Below are 20931 nucleotides of genomic sequence, written 5' to 3'. Positions count from 1 at the left end.
CTCAGCCTCCTGAGTAGCTGGGATTACAGGCGCCCGCCACCACGCCCAGCTAATTTTTTTGTATTTTTAGTAGAGGCGGGGTTTCACCTAGTTAGCCAGGATGGTCTCGATCTCCTGACCTTGTGATCCGCCCACCTCGGCCTCTCAAAGTGCTAGGATTACAGGCATGAGCCACTGCGCCTGGCCCCTAGCTAGATTTTCTACTGGACTATCTGAACAGTCTGAATTTCTCGTTTTCTCAGTCTCAACTTGCTTATATTTATCTTCAAACAGTTTTCCTAAAAGTTATCAAAGATCATTGTGAGACTAGGTAGAGATTTTTGTTTGGTTTGCTTTTTATTTTTTGGTTTATTTAACATATAGAGGCATGTCTAGAATAAATCTTGTAGTTAAGTGATATCTCAAAAGTCTAATTAAAAATGGGAACTGAGATGCCAGTACAGAAGAGCCAGGTCTCGGCTGATCTTGGGAAAGTCACCTGACCTCTCTGGGCCTCAGTTTCTTCATTTACATAATGGGGCTAAAAATGCCCATCCAGCTACTGACCAGGTAATTCTGATGATCAAATGGTATCACATGAGTAAAACCATGGTTGCACTTGCCAAGGTTCTTATTGCCTATAAAGATGGTGACAACCACAAACAACCTAACACCAGAATGACGGTGGGCACCAGCACTTCCCGAGGGCCTGCTTTGTGCCAAGAATGCGATGATAGTGGCCCTGACCAGTTACACAGTGATGTCAAATAACAGGCTTCTGCTGGGAAGTCAGCAGTCATTAATGTTTCATATTCTCTGCAGTGCCTAGAAGAATGCCTTACAAACACAAAGGAAAAACATCCTGTAAGAAAAAAAAAAAGACCTTCAAAATTGGCTGGACTTGGATTCAAATCCACCCCTTTCACCTCTAGCTGTGTGACCTTGAAGACTTAACTTCTCTAACTCCCAGTTTCCTGACTGGCAGAACAGAGCTTAACACATACAAGACAATGTATACGAAGGGTCTCTCACCAAGCCTAACCAACAGAAGGTGCTCCACAAATGTCTGTACATTAGTATGTATTCCACAATGAAGTACAGGGTTTCAACCCTGTTCCTACACCTTTTCCTACTAAAGCTGTTTGCGCCAAGAAATCATCTCAAAAATTAGATCTTTGTCAAATTCATAAAAAACAAAACTGATTTAAGACAATGAAACAATGGCTAAAACAACATAGAATAAAATGCATTAACTAAAAACTGGCAGAAAACTCACTTCTCCTTGACAAAAATTTGATCTGCAGAATGTGAGCTGGGAAATTTGGGCCTGGCAGAAGTAAACACCACAAAGCAAAAGAGAAAAATAGAAAACTACCATACAACTACAAAAGTTATCAGTAAAATTAACATGTAGCAAACAATGAACAATGAATTCTAATGTACATGAACAGCAAATAACCACTATGAAAATAATTTCAGTTAAGAACATGACAAATTACAAAAATATTTGTATTCATAAACACAGAATCAAAACAAACATGGGATCAAAAAGGTACCCAGCATCAAAAGCATCCTATATTGACTTGATAAAGACATAATGAGGGGAATGAGGCTGGGCACAGTGGCTCACGTGTGTAATCTCAGCACTTTGGGAGGCCAAGGAGGGCAGATCACTTGAGGTCAGGAGTTCAAGACCAGCCTGGCCAACATAGTGAAACTCCATCTCTACTAAAAACACAAATTAGTTGGGCGTGGTGGCACACGCTTGTAATCTCAGCTACTCTGGAGGCTGAGGTGCGAGGATCACTTGCTACCCAAGAGGGCAGAGAGTGCAGTGAGCCGAGATTGCACCACTACACTCCAGTCTGGAAGATAGAGTGAGACTCTGTCTCAAAAAAAGGGGGATGGAAAGTAGAACAGAATGAGCAGAGGGTTCATTAGTGATGACTGAAAGTGCTTCTCTCCTTTGCTGGAAGAAATTAAGTATGCTGTCGGCTTTCTTCCCTTAGGAAGACCAGATAATAGCTGTGCAGAACAAACACAGTTTTACAGGGGCATAAAAGACAGTGGAATCATTTGCCGTATTGTTAATATCTGAGATATTATTAGTTTAAAAAGTACTTTATTTTTTTGAGGATAGCTATGTATGTGAAAATATCACACAAGAATGAAGGTACAAATGAAGCTAGAGTCTATAAGAGAGGAAATTTAATCAATAGGGGGCCTTCCCAGTTCTCTGCCTTTAAAAGACATGAGTGTCTTGTAGATATTCACATGACACACAACTAGAAGAAAGTATACTTCTTGCAACTCATGCAGCAGAAAGAAACTTTCTCCTCTGATACAGGTTTGGAATATGAAATGCTGTCGTTTTCTTAAACAAATCACATTCAGAGAAGTCCTTCCAGAAGCGATTGCCTTGCCATGGCCTCAGGAATGAGATCAGATCTTTGAAGTTCCACTTAGGGGTAGAGTCATCTTGCCAAGACCCAGGCAGGGGAGTCATGGGTTAGATGTTCACAATTTGGTGGCTAAGCCTTAAATCTTAGATTTGAATCCATATGCTGATTTCTAGGGTTGGGAGATGAGAAAGATAGGCAAAGAGAAATAACTGAGATAAAAGGGCATAGGTTATTTCCTACTTATATTTCCTTGAGGCCAATATTAAATAAATTAAACAACAAAGATGAAATGAGATATTCCTTTTGTAGGAATGCTCTGGGGCGAGAAAAAAGAAATAAATTCCACAAGTGGATACCCTATAGACCTGAAATTTAAAATTTGTGCATCTATCCATAGATGACTAAAACCTACAGGTCTACTATCTTCTTATGTGATAGAATGAATTCCCTTTTAACTCCTCCCTGGGTTTCATATACTTCATCTCTTTTGCTCCTCAGGCCAGTGTGAGGTAGGAAGTTACCATCATCTTTTCATACATGTTAAAAACAAATCTCTTAACAGAGGAAAAGATTATTTAAAGGTAGAAATGCGATGAAAGTACTGGCATTCTGACTACCAGCCCCATGCTCCCCTCAGAGTACAAGCCTATGTCTACAATAATGGCTTACAATCTTTGGAGGCGTGAATCTCTCCCTGAGGATACAAAAGAAATGGTGGACCGTCACCCCAGAAAAATGCACCCTTATACAGTATTTACAATTAATTTAAGAGGTTTATGAGCTTCTCCACACACTCAAAGCCCATTCAACCAGGCTAAAGCCCTCTGGTCTTTGCAGTGAAGTGCAGTGCGCTGGCAGGGGCTCAGTGAGGTGCCATTCTGTCCCCTCTGGCCCTTTTTGAACCACTGGAACTCAGGCACTCTTTAAAGGAATAATCGCCACAGGCCAACAGTTGATTGTTGTGGTCATTTGTAATTCCTCAAACTCCTCTGGTGTACACAGAAAAACAAACAAAACATTCCCCTAAAACAACTTTTAAGAAAATGCGTATCTTTAGTCCAACCACATATGTGCAGAATCATAGATGACCTGAATGGGTATTCAACTGATAGACCCATTTAGAGCTACCATTTCCTATGAGAAGTGGTAATTTTGTGTTTATGTGCTTTCTCATCTTAAGAGATATAACTAGTTTTTACTTCTCTGTAAACACACCTAAGATTGCTGGTATCAAAACACAGTCATGTGCCAAATAACATTTTGGTCAACTAAGGACAGCATATATGACGATCCACCCATAAGATAATACCATTATCTTTTACTGTGCCTTTTCTAGGTTTAGTTATCTTTAACATGCTGTACAGTTTTGTAGCGTAGGAGCAATAGGCTATCCAGATAGCCAAGGCATGGAATAGGCTGTATTCCACCTAGGTTTATGTAAGTATACTCTACGATGTTCGCACAACGATGAAATCACCCAGTGAAATGATTCTCAAAATGTATCCCTGATGTTAAGCAACGCGATACAATATGGTGTTTGTCACTCAAATCTCGTGCTGAATTATAATCCCCAGTGTTGGTGCTGGGACCTGGTGGAAGGTATCTGGATTACAAAGGCGGATGTCTTATGAATGGATTAGTACCATCCCCTTGGTGTTCATGATAGTGAGCGAGTTCTCATGAGATCTGGTTGTTTAAAAGTATGTAGCACCTCCCCCTTCTCTCCCTTGCTCCCACTCCCACCATGAGACACCTGCTCCTGCTTCACCTTCCACCATGATTGGAAGCTTCCTGAGACCTCACCAGAAGCAGATGCTGGCATCATGCCTCCTGTACAGCCTGCACAAACATGAGTCAATTAAACTTCTTTTCTTATAAATTACCCAGTCTCAGATGTTTCTTTAGAGCAGTGCAAGAATGGACTAATACACAATGCATGCCTGTAAATTACATAGCAATCCCCTCAGGTGCAGCCTGTGGCTCCCATACTAGTAGCTTATTAAAGGCAAGACAAGTATATGAAGGAGCCCAACCCTATGGGAAGGGAGGTTCCCATTCAAGGGGACTCATTCCCTGGAAAGCAACACCCTTATATAAATCCAGCAACATATAAAGCATGATATCCAATAAAATGTATTGTCACTTCCCCCAGGCCTTCATATAGATCCAGAGTGAGGACGGGGGTAGGGAGGACACTGCCCTTTCTTTCTGCCTAAGTTATAATCTCATGCTGACCCTCAAGCTTCAAAAACAGTTTTTCAGGGAAAACAGAAAAACCAGGAAACAAACGAGACTTCCACAAACCAAGGAGAATAAAGAAAGGGCCAATCCTTTCACTAGGATGTTGCCAGGAGACTCTGGAGAAACTCCTAGGAGGTCTCTCCTGTTGAGATGTCACAGGCACGTGAACAGCTTCTTCATTCTTAACCCAGTGAACTATGGAGGTTCCTAAGAGTCAGACTGGTCCTGATGGGGTTTGACTCTCCTACTCTCAGTGCCCCGACCCTCCTTCTCTGTAGTTCATAATAGATTTCATTTCAAGAGCACTAATGGCTTCCTGCGGCTCAAGTCTCAATGCAAATATTACAGTCAAAGTAATGACCTATTTATCTTCTTCATTCTGTATTTTTCAAAATTTTTGTAACGTCATACCTTATTCTGTTCTCACAATAAACCTGTAAAGTAGGTGCATTTCTATTCCACAGTGAGGAAGTCCTATTGTTAAACCATAAGCATTTTCATTTTTTAAATTATAGTAAAGCCCAGGGCACAAAAACAAACAAATTATAAAACCAAGAAGACTTTCTTATGTCAATTAGAATTCAATAAAGTTAATAAAATTTAATAAAATATGTTAACTGGGCATTTACAACTAAATATTTAAATTCATTCATTTATATCAAGTCCAAGAGCTAAAGCAAGAAGAGTGAGGAATCTGTGTTACCACTATGAGGGTTTATGATGCGTGAGGGGTAAGGGGCCACAGGAGTGTGAGAAAGGATTCAAGGCAGAAAAGTACACACTAGTTCAGACTTTGAACCTGAATCTCACTGCTTTCAAACCATGAGTGGGAAGGTCTCTCTAAAAGACGGTTGCCGTCCAGGCATGGTGGTTCACACCTGTAATTCCAGCACTTTGGGAGGCCGAGGTCAGTGGATCACTTGAGATCAGGAGTTCAAGACCAGCCTGGTCAAACGGCAAAACTCCATCTCTACTAAAAAATACAAAAAATCAACTGGGTGTGGTGGCAGGCGCCTGTAATCCCAGCTACTTGGGAGACTGAGGCAGGAGAATTGCTTGAACTCAGGAGGCCGAGGTTGTAGTGAGCAAAGATTGCACCATTGCACTCCAGCCTGGACGACAGACCGAGACTCTGTCTCGAAAAAGAAAGAAAGGAAGAAAGGAAGAAAGGAAGGAAGGAAGGAAGGAAGGAAGGAAGGAAGGAAGGAAGGAAGGAAGGAAGGAAGGAAGGAAGGGAGGGAGGGAGGGAGGGAGGAAGGAAGGAAGGAAGAAAAGACTGTGGCTTATTTTGAACCACAAGCCAAACAGTACCCTTGGGTCTGGTTCGATAATCCTACTGAACTGATCTGACCAATCTATCATCCCTAGAAAATAGTTGGGGAAAAAAAGGATAAATTCTCAGCTTTCACACATTATTAACAAGAATACCATACCACATAGAAATGCCATTCAACTCTACTCTCTTACCTGCTCTTCAAGATAAATTTCTATTCAGCGCCACAAAGATCTCTTTGGTAAAGCTACTTTTCATGTCCTATCAGCCCATGGCACAAGTACACCTATGATCTCACTACAAAAATGCTCTCTCCACAGTAAATAAGCAGAGAGCACAGGTGTTTCCTCCAAATGAGTTCATTCATGAAAAAGCCAGTCTCAACAAGAAAAGTGTGTTGAGATGAAAGGAAGAGCAAAAAAGCAGAGTTCTTTAGAGGCCTGTATGTCAAATAGCAACTACCTTCAACTCGCTTCACCTTTTCCAGCTTCGCATATAATCAGCTCCTGCCAGAAAATACAGAGTGAACTAAGAAAATGTCCACAAATTAAGATGTCAGTGAACAAACCAGTCAATAGCTGCAAGATACTGGAGAATGACATCACTGTCCGTCTGCTGCTGCATTCAGGCGGCTTAAAAGGTTGTGTCATTACAGAAGGCTGTACTTCAGTTTGGACTTTCCCTGTAAACTATGGGTAATAACTGGTAGATCTTAGGCAGGAGAATGGCATGATTCAGTGAATTCATTCTGGTGGCACAATGAAAGGTGTAGGGGTCATCATGAAAGGTCCAGGGCGTTAGGGGCTATTGCAGTGACCTAGGTAAGAGATACGCAATGCCTGGACTAAGGCAGTGGCAATGGAGAGGAAGGAGGAAGAGGTATTTTAGAGGTGGACTCAGTGCACCTGGTGGCAGGTGATGGGCGGTGAGGAAAAGGCAAGGCATGTGGGCAATGAAGCAAAAGCCATGAATATAACTTCTCACAGCCTATTAACTACAAAAGAAATTGTAGTACTGTAGGGGACTCATGAGGTTAATTATAATGGAATTTCACCTCTATTTCCTTACCTTGGCAGCAGAGTTTGATACTCCGTGTGTAACGTTTCTGATGAGGCCCCCAACATTTCCATACTTTATCAGTCCAGTAACCCCTTCAGAGACATCATTCAAAAGCCCCATAGGATTGCCGAGAAAATCCACTGATCCCAGGATTCGAGCTGCCTGGCTGAGGAGTTCCTGGCAAATGGAACAGGAAGAGAAAAGTCCAGTCAGCATCTACTTACATTTGCAGATACCAGTGTCCCAGGCGAAAAGGTGAGAAATCTATTTTGTCCTCCATTCTCATCACTATCAGTAATTAGCTTTTAATCTTCATGAACTGCAAAATAATCTCCTGTCCTTTCAGGAGCACCACCTAAGCTTCTCCCAGTACACATATCCCAATACACATACTCTTCAAAGCCACTTAGAAGACTAAAAATAGCTATGAAACAGGAAGCATTCTTATGAGTATTTGCTACTATACACATCATACTCTCCTTTTCATCATGCCTACAAACAGAGAAGTAATCACCAGCAGGGAGAATTATAAAAGGAAAGTGAGGAAGAGAGGTAGATTTGCAGTTCCTCTCATAAGCTGTGGTGTGGGTGGGGGCCCTGAAGAAGGCATGGACAGACTTATCAAGCAACCTCCACTGTTTCTTTCTTTGAAGCACGGTCTCACTCAGGCTGAGGTGAGGTGGCACCACCATGGCTCACTGCAGCCTTGACCTCCTGGGCTCAAGCAGTCCTCCTACCTCAGCCTCCCGAGTGGCTGGGACTACTGGCAAGCACCTCTACAACCGGCTAATCTTTTTTTTCCTATATTTTGTAGAGACGGGGTCTCAATATGTTGCCTAGGCTGGTCTTGAACTCCTGAGCTCAAGTGATCCTCCTGCCTTGGCCTCCCACCAAGTACTAGGATTATAGGTGTGAGCCGCCATGACCGGCCCCCTCCACTCTTTCTATACTTCCAATTGCCTGATCCCAGGTTCCAGTGATATCTGCTGTAACACTTTCCTTAGTTAGGTAGAAATATCACCAATTAGGAAAATCAAAAAAGGAAAGGGGGAATGGAGAAAAAGGAAGTGAGAATAAAATATATTTTAACTTTGAAAGCTACTAAATTTGATATGATCTTGACCTATCTATTCATCGAAGAATATGCCTTGCTTTTACTTTTTGATCTTTGCAGTCTGGATAATAAATACAAAATGGAAAATGTCCAATGTGATTTTAAAAATTTCAAGTTCAACCCAAGTGCAGGATCCCACAGACTCTAAAAACATAAGTGTAGCTGCTGAGAGAAGGCCCATGCCTGGGAAACAAAAACATTATTTTGTTATTATTAAAGCATCAATTAAACCATTAAGAGTCGTGACTAATTTAGCAGAAACCCCTCAGAGTAGCTCTGAGGGATGAAACTAACAGCTCATAGGTCAAATGTACTGTCTCAGGATTTTCATGACATATATGGGCTTCTTGGGAAGTGACCTACCCGTAACACAACAGAGTTGAAATGTTTAACTGGGTTCTCAATAGTAATGTCTTAGTAACCAAAATTCCCAAACAACTAAAACAAACATTCTGCTTATGCTCCAGCCAATGAGTACTTCTCCAAGTCTTACCTCCTGGAAATGTTTGAGGACATCATTGATGATGAACTCCTTGGTCTCATAGGGATGTACCCGAGTGAATGGATCTAGATTAATCACAGCATCTTCAAACCGTATCAAAGGAAATCCCAAGGTGCTTTTTAGGGCCTAATTAGGGAAGAAAGGAAATGACATACTTAAGTCATATGATGGCCTTCTGGGATACTATAATTCTAGATTCCATTAAAGCTACAAGTCATGTTAACTTTCGAATGAGGGTCAGGTTTTGATGTTTAAGGATTTTCCCTATAACTATAAAAGTAAAATACTAGGGAAAAATACATATATAGACAGACATATATCACTCAAGTCACATACATCACACAGAAATAAACACTATTAGTTTGTGTCAAAATTCCTTTTGGTCTGTTTTGTATCTGAGTGTTTGTCGTGTTTTACTTTTTGACTGATGTATACCACACACACAGAGAAGTACACTAATCAAATGTATAGTTCAAAACCCAAACGATTTTTCCCAAAGTGAACACAATAATGTGACCACCACCAGATCAGAAAGCAGACTGTTATCGCCATCTTGGAAGCAGCCCACCCACCATGACAATGCTCCCACTCCCTCCTCCCTCCTTCTGCCCCAAAGACAACCACGGTGATGACATCTATCACCACAGGTAAGTTCTTCTGCTTTAAACTGCATATAAATGGAATCATCAGTATGCACTTCGTTGTGGGTGGCTTCTCATAGACAACATTACATATGGGAGTTTCCTAGATTGTTGCATATAGCTGTAGTTTGTTAACGTCCATTGCCATATAATACTCCATTGCACGAATAAAACAATGCATTTAATCACCATTGTTGATGAAAAGTTGAAAAGTTGGGTTGTTTCAGACTTTTTGCTATTATGAATAATGCTGCTATAAACAACGTTAGACATGTCTATGGCAGACTAGGTAACAGGGTCTCGCTCTGTTGCCCAGGCTGGAATGCAGCGGCACAATCACAGTTCACTGCAGCCTTGACCTCCTGGGCTCATGCGATCCTCCCACCTCAGCCTCCTTAGCAGGTGAGGCTACAGGTGCAAACTACCATGCCCAGCTAATTTTTGTATATTTTGTAGAGAAGGGTTTTCACCATGTTGCCCAGGCTGATCTCGAACACCTAGGCTCAAGCAATCCACCTGCTGTGGCATCCCAAAGTGCTGTGATTACAGGTGTGAGCCACTGTTCCCTGCCTAGATATGTCTTTTGGGGCACATTTATGCATTTTTCTTGGACATATACCTGGGAGTAGAACTGGGTCATAAAGAATGTACATGTACAATCTTAATACATTCTGCCAAACAGTTTTCCAAAGTGGTCAAACCAGTGTATGCTCCATTCAGCAGTCTACAAGATCTCTTGTTATTCTACACCCTCATCAACACTTGGTATAGATAGCTTTTTTTAGAAAAAAGATATACTGGCCAGGAGTGGTGGCTCATGCCTGTAATCCCAGCACTTTGGGAGGCTGAGGTGGGAGGATCGCTTGAGGCCAGCCAGGCGTTCAAGACCAGTCTGGGTGATGAAGTAAGACCTTGGCTCTGCAAAAAGCTTAAAAATTAACCGAGCATGGTGGCATGCGCCTGCAGTCTCAGCCATTCAGGAGGCTGGGGGAGGAGGATCGCTTGGACTTTGAAGGTCAAGGCCACACTAAGCTGAGATCATGCCACTGTACTTAGCCTAGGTGACAAAGTAAGACCCTGCCTCACTCTTTCTTTCCTTCTCAAAAACAGAAAACAGAGTCTCTGTTGGCCAGCCTGGAGTACAGTGGCGGGATCTTGACTCACTGCAGCCTGAACCTCCTGGGCTCAAGTGATCTTCCTGCCTCAGCCTCCCCCTACAGGTGCATACTACCACATCCAGCTATTTTTTTTTTTTTTTAAGAGACAGGGTCTTGCTCTGTTGCTCAACTGATCCACCCATCTCAGCCTCCCAAAGTGCTGGGATTACTGTGGCTGACCCTGTCACTTAAAATAAACAATGACCAAAAAAACCCAGAAAATCTGAATGGTGTGTAATGGTATCTCAGTATAGTTTTGACAGATAAACTGATGGGTGTGTAATAGTACCTCAGTGTAGTCTCTTTTTTCTGTTGAGAAGTGAGATTAAGCAACTTTTAATATGCATATGCCATTTGGATATCTTTTTGTGAAGTGCTTATTGAAGTCTTTTGCTCATTTTTGAAGTGAGTTCCTGTTTTTTATTTCTTACTGCTTTGTAGGAGTTCTTATATATTCCCTATACCAAGTCCTCTGTTGAACAGATGTGTTGCAAATATCTTATTCCATTCCGTGACTTGTCTTATTAGTCTTTAAATGGTGTCTTTTAATGATCAGACAGTCTTAATTTTAAGGAACTCTACCTTATCAATCTTTTCTTATATGGTAAGACCTTTCTGTGTCCTGGTTAAGAAATTATTGTCTACTCCAACGTCATAAAGATATTCCCATGTTTACTTATAGAAGTGTTATTGTTTTACTCTTCACACTTAAATCTATACTCCACCTAGAATTTATTTTTATGTATGGTGTAGAATTTATTTTTATGTATGGAGGGCATGGCCAAGATTCATTTTTTCCTCATAAATATTGAACTAAGTAATATTTATTGAAAAGATCATTCGTTTCACTACTGCAGTACGGTATAAACGTTGTCGTAAGTCACGTGATGGTATTACACATCCATTTCTGGATTCATTTCTTCTGTTTCACTTTGCTCTGCTGCTTTCTACTAATGCCACACTGTCTTAATTACTGTAGTCTTGTAATAATTTCTGAAATCGAATAGCGTAAGCTCTCACCAACTTTGTATTTTTTCTCCAGGATTACCTTAGCTGCTCTTTGCACTTTTCAACTGCAGAGAAATTTTAGAATCAGCTTGTCAATTTGCCTCCAAAAAAACTGCTGGAATTTTCATCAGGACTGTACTGAATCTACAGATCAGTTTGAGGAGCAATGACAGCTTTACTGAATCTTCCAACTTATTGACATGGTATGTCCTTTCATTTATGTAGGTCTTTAATTTTTCACAATAATGTTTAATTGTTTTCTGTGTAGAGGTCTTACACGTCTTTTTTTGGATTTATTCTTAGATACCTGTGGTAGATTTAAAAGGACCACATATTCTTTGCATCTTCTGTCAAGCAGTGAAGTCTATGTTCCCTCCCCCAAATCTTCACTAGCCTTGTGATTTGCTGCAGCCAACAGGAAGCAAGAGACATAATAATGTGTGACCTTTGAGCCTAGGCCTCAAGACAGCTTGGAGCTTCTGCGCTGCCTGTTTGATGCTTCCACCATGTGAAGAAGCTGGGAGTAGCTTCCTTTAAGATGGGAGACCATGTGGAAAGGGGTTCTGCTGACAGCCAGCACCAACCCGCTGGACATGGAACTGAGGTCATCTCATACCATTACATCTCGGTTAACTGCCAGGTGACTGCAGCCATATGAATAACCACAGGTGAGACCAGCAGAAGACACACCCAGCTAGGTCTAGCCCAAATTATTAACCCACAGAATTGTAAACAAACAAGACGGTGATTGTTTTAAACCACTACATTTTGGAGTCATCTGTTACACAATAATAGTTAATGATACAGTATTTAATGTTTTCTTTCTCTCCCTCCCTCCCTCCTCTTCCCTCTCATCTCTCTCTCTCCTCCTCCCCCTTCTCTCAATCCCTCCCTCCTTCCCTCCCTCCCTCCCTTCCTCCCAAACTTCCATTTTTGTAGAGACAGGGTCTCCTTGTGTTGCCCAGGCTGGTTCTGAACTCCTGGGCTCAAGTGATCCTCCCACCTAGGCCTCTCAAAGTGCTGGGATTACAGGTGTGAGCCACCACACCCAGACCTGTTTTTTTAATATCCTCCGAATTTTTCTTTTCTCTGTAATCATTGCTGACATGTAGAAATACAACTGTTTTCTATACTGTCTCTAGTGACCTTACAAAATTTACTTATTTTAGTAACTTATCTGAAAATACTTTTAGATTTTCTAGTAAACGATCATGCTTTCTACAAATAACAAAGTTTTTATTTTCCTTTCCAGCTCCTATACCTTTTATTTCTTTTTCAAAAAGATCATCCTTGACTTACTTCACTGGCTGAACTCCCGTGTAACGGTGAAAGAAGTGGTGATAATGGGTAACTTTCCTTTATCTCAAGAAAAAACTTTTACTCTATCACCAATTAGTATGATGTTTGTTGTAGCTTTTTAATAGATAGACCTAAACAGATTAAAGCAGTTATCTTCTGTTTTTGGCTTGCTGAATTTTTATTGTAGATGGATGTTAAAGTTTGTCAAATGACTTTTATGCATTTTTAAGTAATCATATTCTATTTTATCTTGTTGACGTGGTAAATTACCAAATTTATCTGCAAATGTGAAACTGAATGTGCATTCCACGAATAAAACCAATTTGGTTATATTAGCCTTCTTACATATTTCTGTTTTTGATTTACTAATATTTTGTTCAGATTTTTTTCCTCTATATTCATGAAAAAGTGCTTATCTATAATTTTCCCTTATTATTTGATAACTTTTTTTTTAAAAAAATTACCGTTTTCTGGTAAACTTCTTAGATACATTCATAATTATTTTAAATTTTCTGTCTAAAAATACCAACATCCAGTTTATCTATGGTTCTGTTTCTAGTGTTTGTTTTTTCTCTTGGTCTCATCTCATCTTGGCCTGGTAATTTGTGACTGAATGCAACATTTTGTATGAAAACTTACAGAGACTTTGGATGAGTTTTTAGCTTCTGGTAGGCAGTTAGAGTAAGAAGCATAATGCCTAAATCAACCAGGGTTTGGGGTTCCTCAAGGCTGTGTTTCAGTCTTTATCTAAGTTCTGGTGTATTTCAGTCCTTATGAGGCCTGGTGTAGTCCTTTAGCAGTCTCAATGAAAACCAATGCCATTCCTCCACTTTTAATCTCCCTAGTACCACAAAACTGCTGAAAAGACTGTGTCACTTAGAAATCAGCAAATATCTCAATAAAGAAAGTACCTCAGATTATTGGGGTTTGTTGTCTGCCTGTCTCTTCTCTGTAAGATATTAGCCCCTCCATTACCAGCTCTCTTAGCAGCAATGAAGTCTAAGTTTTGCTTTGCTAGCCCCACGAGACTGCCAAAAGCTTTACTTGCATTCTCTGCCTGTTGGCAGCTGCTTTCTGCTTGGCTTCTTCACCTTTCTCCCCACACTGCTTACAAATCAGAAAAAGTCTCAGGAATAAAAGCAAAATAAATGTTGGGCTCACCTTACTGGGTTTCTCTCCTCTCATAAATCTTGAACTCTCAAGTCCTGGCTGTTTTGGTAGCTTTCCAATGGCTTCACATGGACACTCCCCATCCCCGCCCCCACTATCTGTCTTTTCTTGAAGTTCTCAGCTGGCATGGGTCTGCTTATTATAAGCTGGTTAACAACCTCTGGATATGGGTCTATTTTCTGATTATATCTTTATTTAAAATGACTGACATTTCAAGGTGTTTACAAGGCGTGCCAAATACTCTTCCTTACTGAATATAAAAACACTTTTTCATGCTAATATTACCAGTAAATCTCTGATTCACTTGGAATTTATCCTTATAAAAAGTGTCAAGAATAAATCTAATTTTATATTTTTTCTATTGTGATTGAGTCTAATAGCATTATTGAAAAGTCTATATACTCCCCACTGAATTAAAATCTATTATATATTAAAATTTCATGTGCAACTTAATGACATTTCTATTCTGTTTTCTTACTTATATTTTAATCTTTTTGCACGTGTCTTCTGAGACTGCCTCAAATTATTTTGGAACAAGAATATGTTTAATTGAAATTAAATCATATAATGGAAGAAAGGGTGAAATTTTTTAAAACCAGAGAGGAGGGAAAACTTTTTTGTGACTCAAAATTCAGATTCAAGACTATACTTTCAGGGATCATTTCCACAGTTTGTTACTAGAGAAGTTTCTCTGAATATGCAGAGTTTAAAAAAAAAATAGATTCAAAACAGCAAAAGACTAATACATCTGACAATATAAAAATAAACACCTCTTGTATAATTAAACACACACACACACACACACACACACACCCACCCCAAAAGCAAAGTAAAAAGACAAAAAGCTGAAGAAAAAATACTTACAACTTTCATCAAAGACATACTTTTAGAAAGAGCTTCTAAAATTAGAAGAGATAAAAGGCCTGGCAGAAATATAGACAAGTGACATAACCAGGCAGTTCACAGAGAAAAATCTGGACCCTTAACATACAGATCAGGAAAAGAAGATATAGAAGAAAAGAAAACAGAAATAGGCAGAGAAGCAACAGAGCAAGAGGAGAACCAGAAAGGACAGATGTCAACAACAGGGAAGTCAGCAATGTCAAAATGGCAGAGGATGCTGCAAAGATAAGGCTAGAGAGAAAGGTCACTGGATTTGGTGCCTCGGGGAGTCACTGATAACCTCCTGCTAAGTCATTTCAGAATATCTTAGAGATTAATAGCAACCTCAAGTTGAGGTGGACCCAGTGGCTCATGCCTGTTTTCCCAGCACTTTGGGAGGCTGAGGTGGGCAGATAACTCGAGCCCAGGAGTTTGAGCCCAGCATGGGCAACATGGTAAAACTCTGTCCCCACAAAAAATACAAAAATTAGCCAGGCGTGGTGGCATGCACCTATAGTCCCAGCTACCTGGGATGCTGAGGTGAGAGGATCACCTGAGCCCAGGAGGTTAAGGCTGCAGTGAGCTGTGATCGTGCCACTGCACTTCAGCCTGAGTGACAGAGTGAGACTCTGTCTCCCCCACCCCCCAAAAAAGTCCAACATCAAGTTAATTCAACCTAACTCTCTCTCTCTCTCTTTGGTATAAACAAAACAAGAAATGTTAAGTGGATGGCCTAAAGTCATATGGCTAGCTATTTGATCTTAGACTTGAATATGTACATTTTCACAATAGCAACTACCTATTAGGTAAAAAGCATGAAAGCCAGAATGGAGGATACTATTTTTCCTGAAAAACGTTCTGCTGTTCATTCACCCATGCCTCACCCCACCTCATGGTGAGTGATGATAAAGTACGTGAGCAGGCCTTATTTTCCTTATTTCACTGGCAGAGAAACTGAGGTTCAGTAAGCTCAACTACTTTGCTTAGAGCCATAAAATAAACATGCTGGGAAAACAGGGTACCGACAATCAGTTCAGCACTGTTTTGCCAATACTACTTTGAGCATTACCTTATTCTCAGAGAAGAGAAAATGAGATCAAAACAAAGGCTTAAGGTAAAAAGCTTTTATACCCCAACTTCGTCCTTGCAACCAAATATTAAAGAACCACATAAAGTAGCAAAGACTTTGAAACCTCTACTGAAATGTCAAAACCTTCATCATTACCTTTCTTCACTATTACCTTTCTGAATGACTAAGGTGCTTGGTCTTAATCAAGGACACATTCTGGCCCTTAAGTAAAAGTTATCCTTACCGAGTCATTTACTGCTTTTGGGACTCCACATTTGAAAAAGCTGAGATACAGCCCAATGGTATGAATTATTCTGCCACCTTCAGGTTGATCTGGTCAGTCAAAGTCGATGAGATGAGGGAACGAGCCAAACAGGGCTTATTCTTGTAGTAACTAAACGACTAATCAAATACAGTAGTATACAAAGTTGATGCTTATTTACTCAAGCAGCAGACAGTTTCCTGTTATAAAATGGAATTTGGAGAAGGCAATCCTGTGTTCATAAGCTCCTAATAAAAATAGGAAACTGTCTATTTCTACCTCCCCACACGAAAACTGCTGAAGTCTTCCAGAAACTTCATAGAGTTGAAAGAAGAAATACCTGTCTATATACCATAAGGTCTCAGATCCCAAGCTATTCCCTCGGCCATGTCCTTTCCTTTCTTAGTTTATCCTGCACTAAACAAAACTGTCTGGAATTCATTCTTTAAAGGTTTATTTATGGTACATAGAGACTGTTTATGTGAAGCAGAGTATTTGCCTATTTCCCTCTTGGGACAATGTTTAAAACTACAGGGATATTTCCCTCTCTGGCACTTTCTGAAATACAATTAACAATACTGGATCTTTTTTCCTTTTAACAAATCTGGTTTTTATTTAGGGAGGGGAGGAAAAAAGTAAAGGGTCTGAAGTTTCCCAACAAATTATTTCAAGCCTTTGAGAAGACAGTTTTAGGCTTTTTAAATAGTGTCTTTGTTCGAAACTCCCCCAACCCCCACCCTCTCACTCTGACCATTAAAATGTGGGTTTTCTTCCAAACTAGATTGCTCAATTAAAGCCCTTCTTTTGTAATACCCCAATGCTCTAAATGGAAAAAGGACTGCTGTAGGCCACCTCGTGAAATCTTTTAAAGGCTCCTGGCCTCTTTTGATCTTTAAAAAAAGCCAAAAACACGTATAAACTACCTGGCATTTTCAATACCACTCTGCCACTTTCTAACACGCAAACTTGGGAGAATGGAGAGAATGGGGAGTCAGGGAGGAATGCTGTGCTTTGGTCTCTGCATTTGTGAAATGGGACTATTATCTCCCCATTCTTCCATCGCAGAGTAAGGAATCCAATTGAGATAGCAGATGTGAAACTGCTTTCAGTCCTTTTGAACAGACACTATATCTGGCAACAAGGTACCCTCAGTGTAAACCTGAAGACTTCCCTCTGAGATTTCTGACAGTCTCACTTCTGGCCTGGAGTCAGGAGAATCAAGATAATTATTCCTTCAATACCAAAGATGTGGTTTACCTTTTAGTCAGGCTCTTGTGACTCCTGTTCAGGGACAGAACTCCATTTTCTAAGCACATACTTTTAGCCATTATATATTCATCTAAAAGAGCACAGTACCCTTTCTAAGAGCTACTAATAAAGGCATATTACCCTGTTAGAAAACTCTTTGAATAAATGACATTATTTTATGAGTCCCAGACTCCACTAGGAGACTCAAGACACAGTAAAATGTGACTCCCACAAGCTGAGAATTAACTCGTTAGTCCCAATTCCCCGCACCCTGCTGGAAACACTAACTTACTACACTCGGCGTGCCCCCCACACACCTCATCAAATGGCTGCTCCGTGTAATTGTTTAACAATGATTTGAAAAATGCCCTGAAAATGTTCCTTCAATTCAGTGCCAGATGAAACATTCAACTGAAATGATTTCGTTGACTGTATGCCGAGCGCACACACAACCATCACTCCCATATAACTGGGTGGCTGGGGCTACCTCGACTGCAGAATATCAGACTGCTTTTCTCAGTCTGGGGAGTTTTCTGCTGGGAGCAACTTGAAGGGAATAGTTAGGTGTCTGTGCTTCTTAGTAAGATGATTTTAAAAACAAGAAGTCCTCAACCCTCAGGAAATGCTTCACATTGGTTTGCTGGGCAAGTGCCAAGTGCTCTGGGTGAATATATACTTTATCAAACAAACCCATTCCAAAGGTCACACAAGTCAAGTGGATACTTGTGGATATTAGCAAGATAGTGGTTTTCCCATGGTTTTCCCCTCACTCCCATGCTAACTATCTTTAATCTCCTGGGAAACATGAAATTAAAGCGCATGAAGCAGACAGGGCAGTGAGTGAAGGGCACGCTGCACTCTTCCGGAGATGGCTGCAAGAGCCATTCCTGCTCCAGGTCCCCACCAGCACTGCCAGCGGCTCGGCCCCAGTTCGCCACCCCAGCGCAGTCACCGTTGCCCTACCCTTACCCAAATGTGATCTGATGTTGACCAGACTACTGTCTCATTACCTGTGTGTCGATTTTAGAAGCTGTGAGTTGGCAGACACGGCCACATGAGGCCCACACGTGTGTTTTGTTAGGCTCACTAGGTTTAAAAAAAACCAAAAAACTTGAATTGGTTGCCAATGTTTAAAAACCAGGAGATTCCACATAAAAATCCAGATTTCCGGCTTCTCTTTAAAAATCTGAAGATCTGGCAACACGGGGTTCACATTCCTCCATGACAGCACGCGGCTGGAGTGGGTTGTGGCAGCCCCTTCAGATGGAGCGGGCTCTCCTGGTCGGGCAGACATGACACTGCCCCGGTGTGCGGCTCCACTCGCTGCCATTGCCAGCACAGCCCCTGTGGGCATCTAAGTTAGGACCCTAAACTTCCTCCTTATCTGCTCATATCTCTAGCTGTTCCTGCGCAGCAAGATGACTATCTTGTAGCATCTTAGAGGAGGCAGCATGGAGCAGTGGGAAGAGTCCTGGACTGGCGGTTAGTAGGAAGATGGAGGTCTTGAGTATCATCTTTAAGTGCAACAGAGTGAAAAACCAGAACCAATGGGTCCAAGCTGCAGGTGGGCCGACTTTGACTCAAACTAAGGAAAGACTTTCTAACGCCCCTGGATCCACTTCTGCTCTTATCACTGCCTAGCCACACAGGCTTGACTAACAAAACACTTTGACCTTCTATTTCCCTGTCTACCAAGCAAGTACATCATTGAGGACTCACAGGTCTAAAATTCTCTAGTTCCTTATGTTCTATGGGGAAGCACAGTATAGTGAAAAAAAAAAAAATAGACTTTAGAATCAGACAGGCTTGGATTTTAATCCCAGCTTTCTTCCTTAATGAAGATATACTTTATTGCCGAAAATGAAGATGGTGTTCAGGCTGTGTCTAGTAAGTAGTCATCAAGATGGTCTAAGGGTTTCATCCCGATGTGGTGGTAGAGGCGGCCACATCCCAGTGGGTAAGTGGGCTGAGTCTACTTTAAAGGCGGTAGACACTCATTCAAAAAGAGATGGATACTTAGGAAGAGAGAAGTAGGAAGGTGAGCAGGCCTCGGGCACAAAAGGAAGATGTTGTTTTGACTTTGCTTTTTCTCTTGATCTTGGACCCAACTTTAGGAAAAAGGTATCCCACTGAGGTAAGCCAGGAGCTAAACAGAGAGCAAATGGGTTTTACAGAATTATCTGTGAATCTCTTGAGCTACTCCTTGATCTCTGGCAATGTCATATTTAATTTTTTTTTTTAAGACAAATACACGTGAGTCAATAAACCTTCTGAAAAAGGAAATCTGTAAAAATAAAATGTCTGCTATCAATGATGATGGGGGACAAATACACACACACACAACAACAACAAACAAACAACAAACAGCAAACACACTCATAGTTTTCCAAGGAAAAATCATCTACAAAAATTTACCCAAATAGCAGCTCACCTTAAGATCCAATGGGAGCTTGTTGGAGGTGAACACACTTAGCTTGATCTGAGGAATGCTGATTTTGAGATTTTCAAAGTAGTATCGAATCGGTGTTCCACCTTGCTCAGCTGTCTTTTCATGGAGGTTTTCATCATATTTTTCCACCTCTGGTACAAAGGCAGAATTTAAAAAACAAAAAAGAATTTCTTAGTCTCATGATCCAAACCCTTGTATTCACATTGAAAAAAATAATCAAAAGAAGGAAACCATCTATCACTCTCAAATTAGTTTGCGAGGGTACAGTGATGTGTATAGTATTCTGATGCCATTCTTTGTGAGAGTAGATCTGTTTTGTGTTGTTTATCAAAAAAGAAGACTAGCATGTTAACTTGTGACTCTATACCATCCAACAGATGTCATCTTTGGAAAAAATCATCCAGATGGAAAAGTCAAAAGGCCACAGGTGTATTTGTTAGCAGTGTTATTATCAATGACCCAGATTATCTAAATTTATTTTCCTAGGATCATATCCAAATAAGGTCTTGGAGTGCAGTGTAAGTGAATCAAAATGAGTATCACCAATTCATGAATCTGCGTGAAACATAATGCCTGAAAAAGAATCAGGTTGCGGGCTGTAAAGATGTAACATCACTACAAGCAGCAACCTGTCTCCCAAATGGTGGATATTCATTTAAATAGGACAATCAAGGCAGATTTTTTAAATATATATATATATTTTATTATTATACTTTAAGTTCTAGGGTACATGTGCACAACGTGCAGGTTTGTTACATATGTATACTTGTGTCAAGGCAGATTTTTTTTACTTGCCATCCCATGAAATAAAAGGAGTAGCATGGGCTACAACACGGCAATGTGATCTTTGCACTTGATGCTGTATGCACACCCAACTGGGCAGCATACTTTGCCTTGGCTTCAAGTGCCTTGGAAATAAAGCCAGAGAGCTTGCACATACCTACTTATCAAACACATTTATGTTGTAAGCTATTATCAGTCCTACTTACAGAAAAATGATACTGCAACAGAGACCTGCCTATTTATGCTAAGGAAGCAGAAACAGCTACAGACAGGATGGCAGGTACTTTAAGGAGCAGCAGGACTGGGCTTGTGGATCTGAGGGCTGCATGCTGCCTCTGTCCCATCCCATCAGCACTGGTGACAACATACCAAAAATATGGGAAGCAACCTCTT

General features: G+C 40.7%; 1 protein-coding gene and 1 pseudogene across 6 annotated transcripts in view; one reads left to right on the top strand and one right to left on the bottom strand.

Annotated features, from left to right (window-relative positions):
- Window positions 1–20931, bottom strand: part of VPS13D (vacuolar protein sorting 13 homolog D) — a 282995-nt gene that overhangs the window by 86094 nt on the left and 175970 nt on the right. For 5 of the 6 annotated variants that reach the window (XM_050787581.1, XM_050787591.1, XM_050787600.1 and 2 more), the window contains 3 exons: window positions 19738–19886; window positions 8562–8696; window positions 6964–7131 (listed from right to left, as the gene is read on the bottom strand). In XM_050787581.1, coding sequence (XP_050643538.1) covers window positions 6964–7131; window positions 8562–8696; window positions 19738–19886 — 452 coding nt within the window. Of the gene's footprint in view, window positions 1–6357; window positions 6402–6963; window positions 7132–8561; window positions 8697–19737; window positions 19887–20931 lie in introns of all 6 variants that reach the window. The other variant, XM_050787619.1, reaches the window with a different exon arrangement.
- LOC126944315 (uncharacterized) lies at window positions 14485–14597 on the top strand (annotated as a pseudogene).

This window comes from Macaca thibetana, chromosome 1, assembly GCF_024542745.1.
Source record: "Macaca thibetana thibetana isolate TM-01 chromosome 1, ASM2454274v1, whole genome shotgun sequence".
NCBI classification, from domain to species: domain Eukaryota; kingdom Metazoa; phylum Chordata; class Mammalia; order Primates; family Cercopithecidae; genus Macaca; species Macaca thibetana.
The sequence above is the reverse complement of the archived record's forward strand: the minus strand, read 5'-3'. Positions and strand labels throughout refer to the sequence as shown.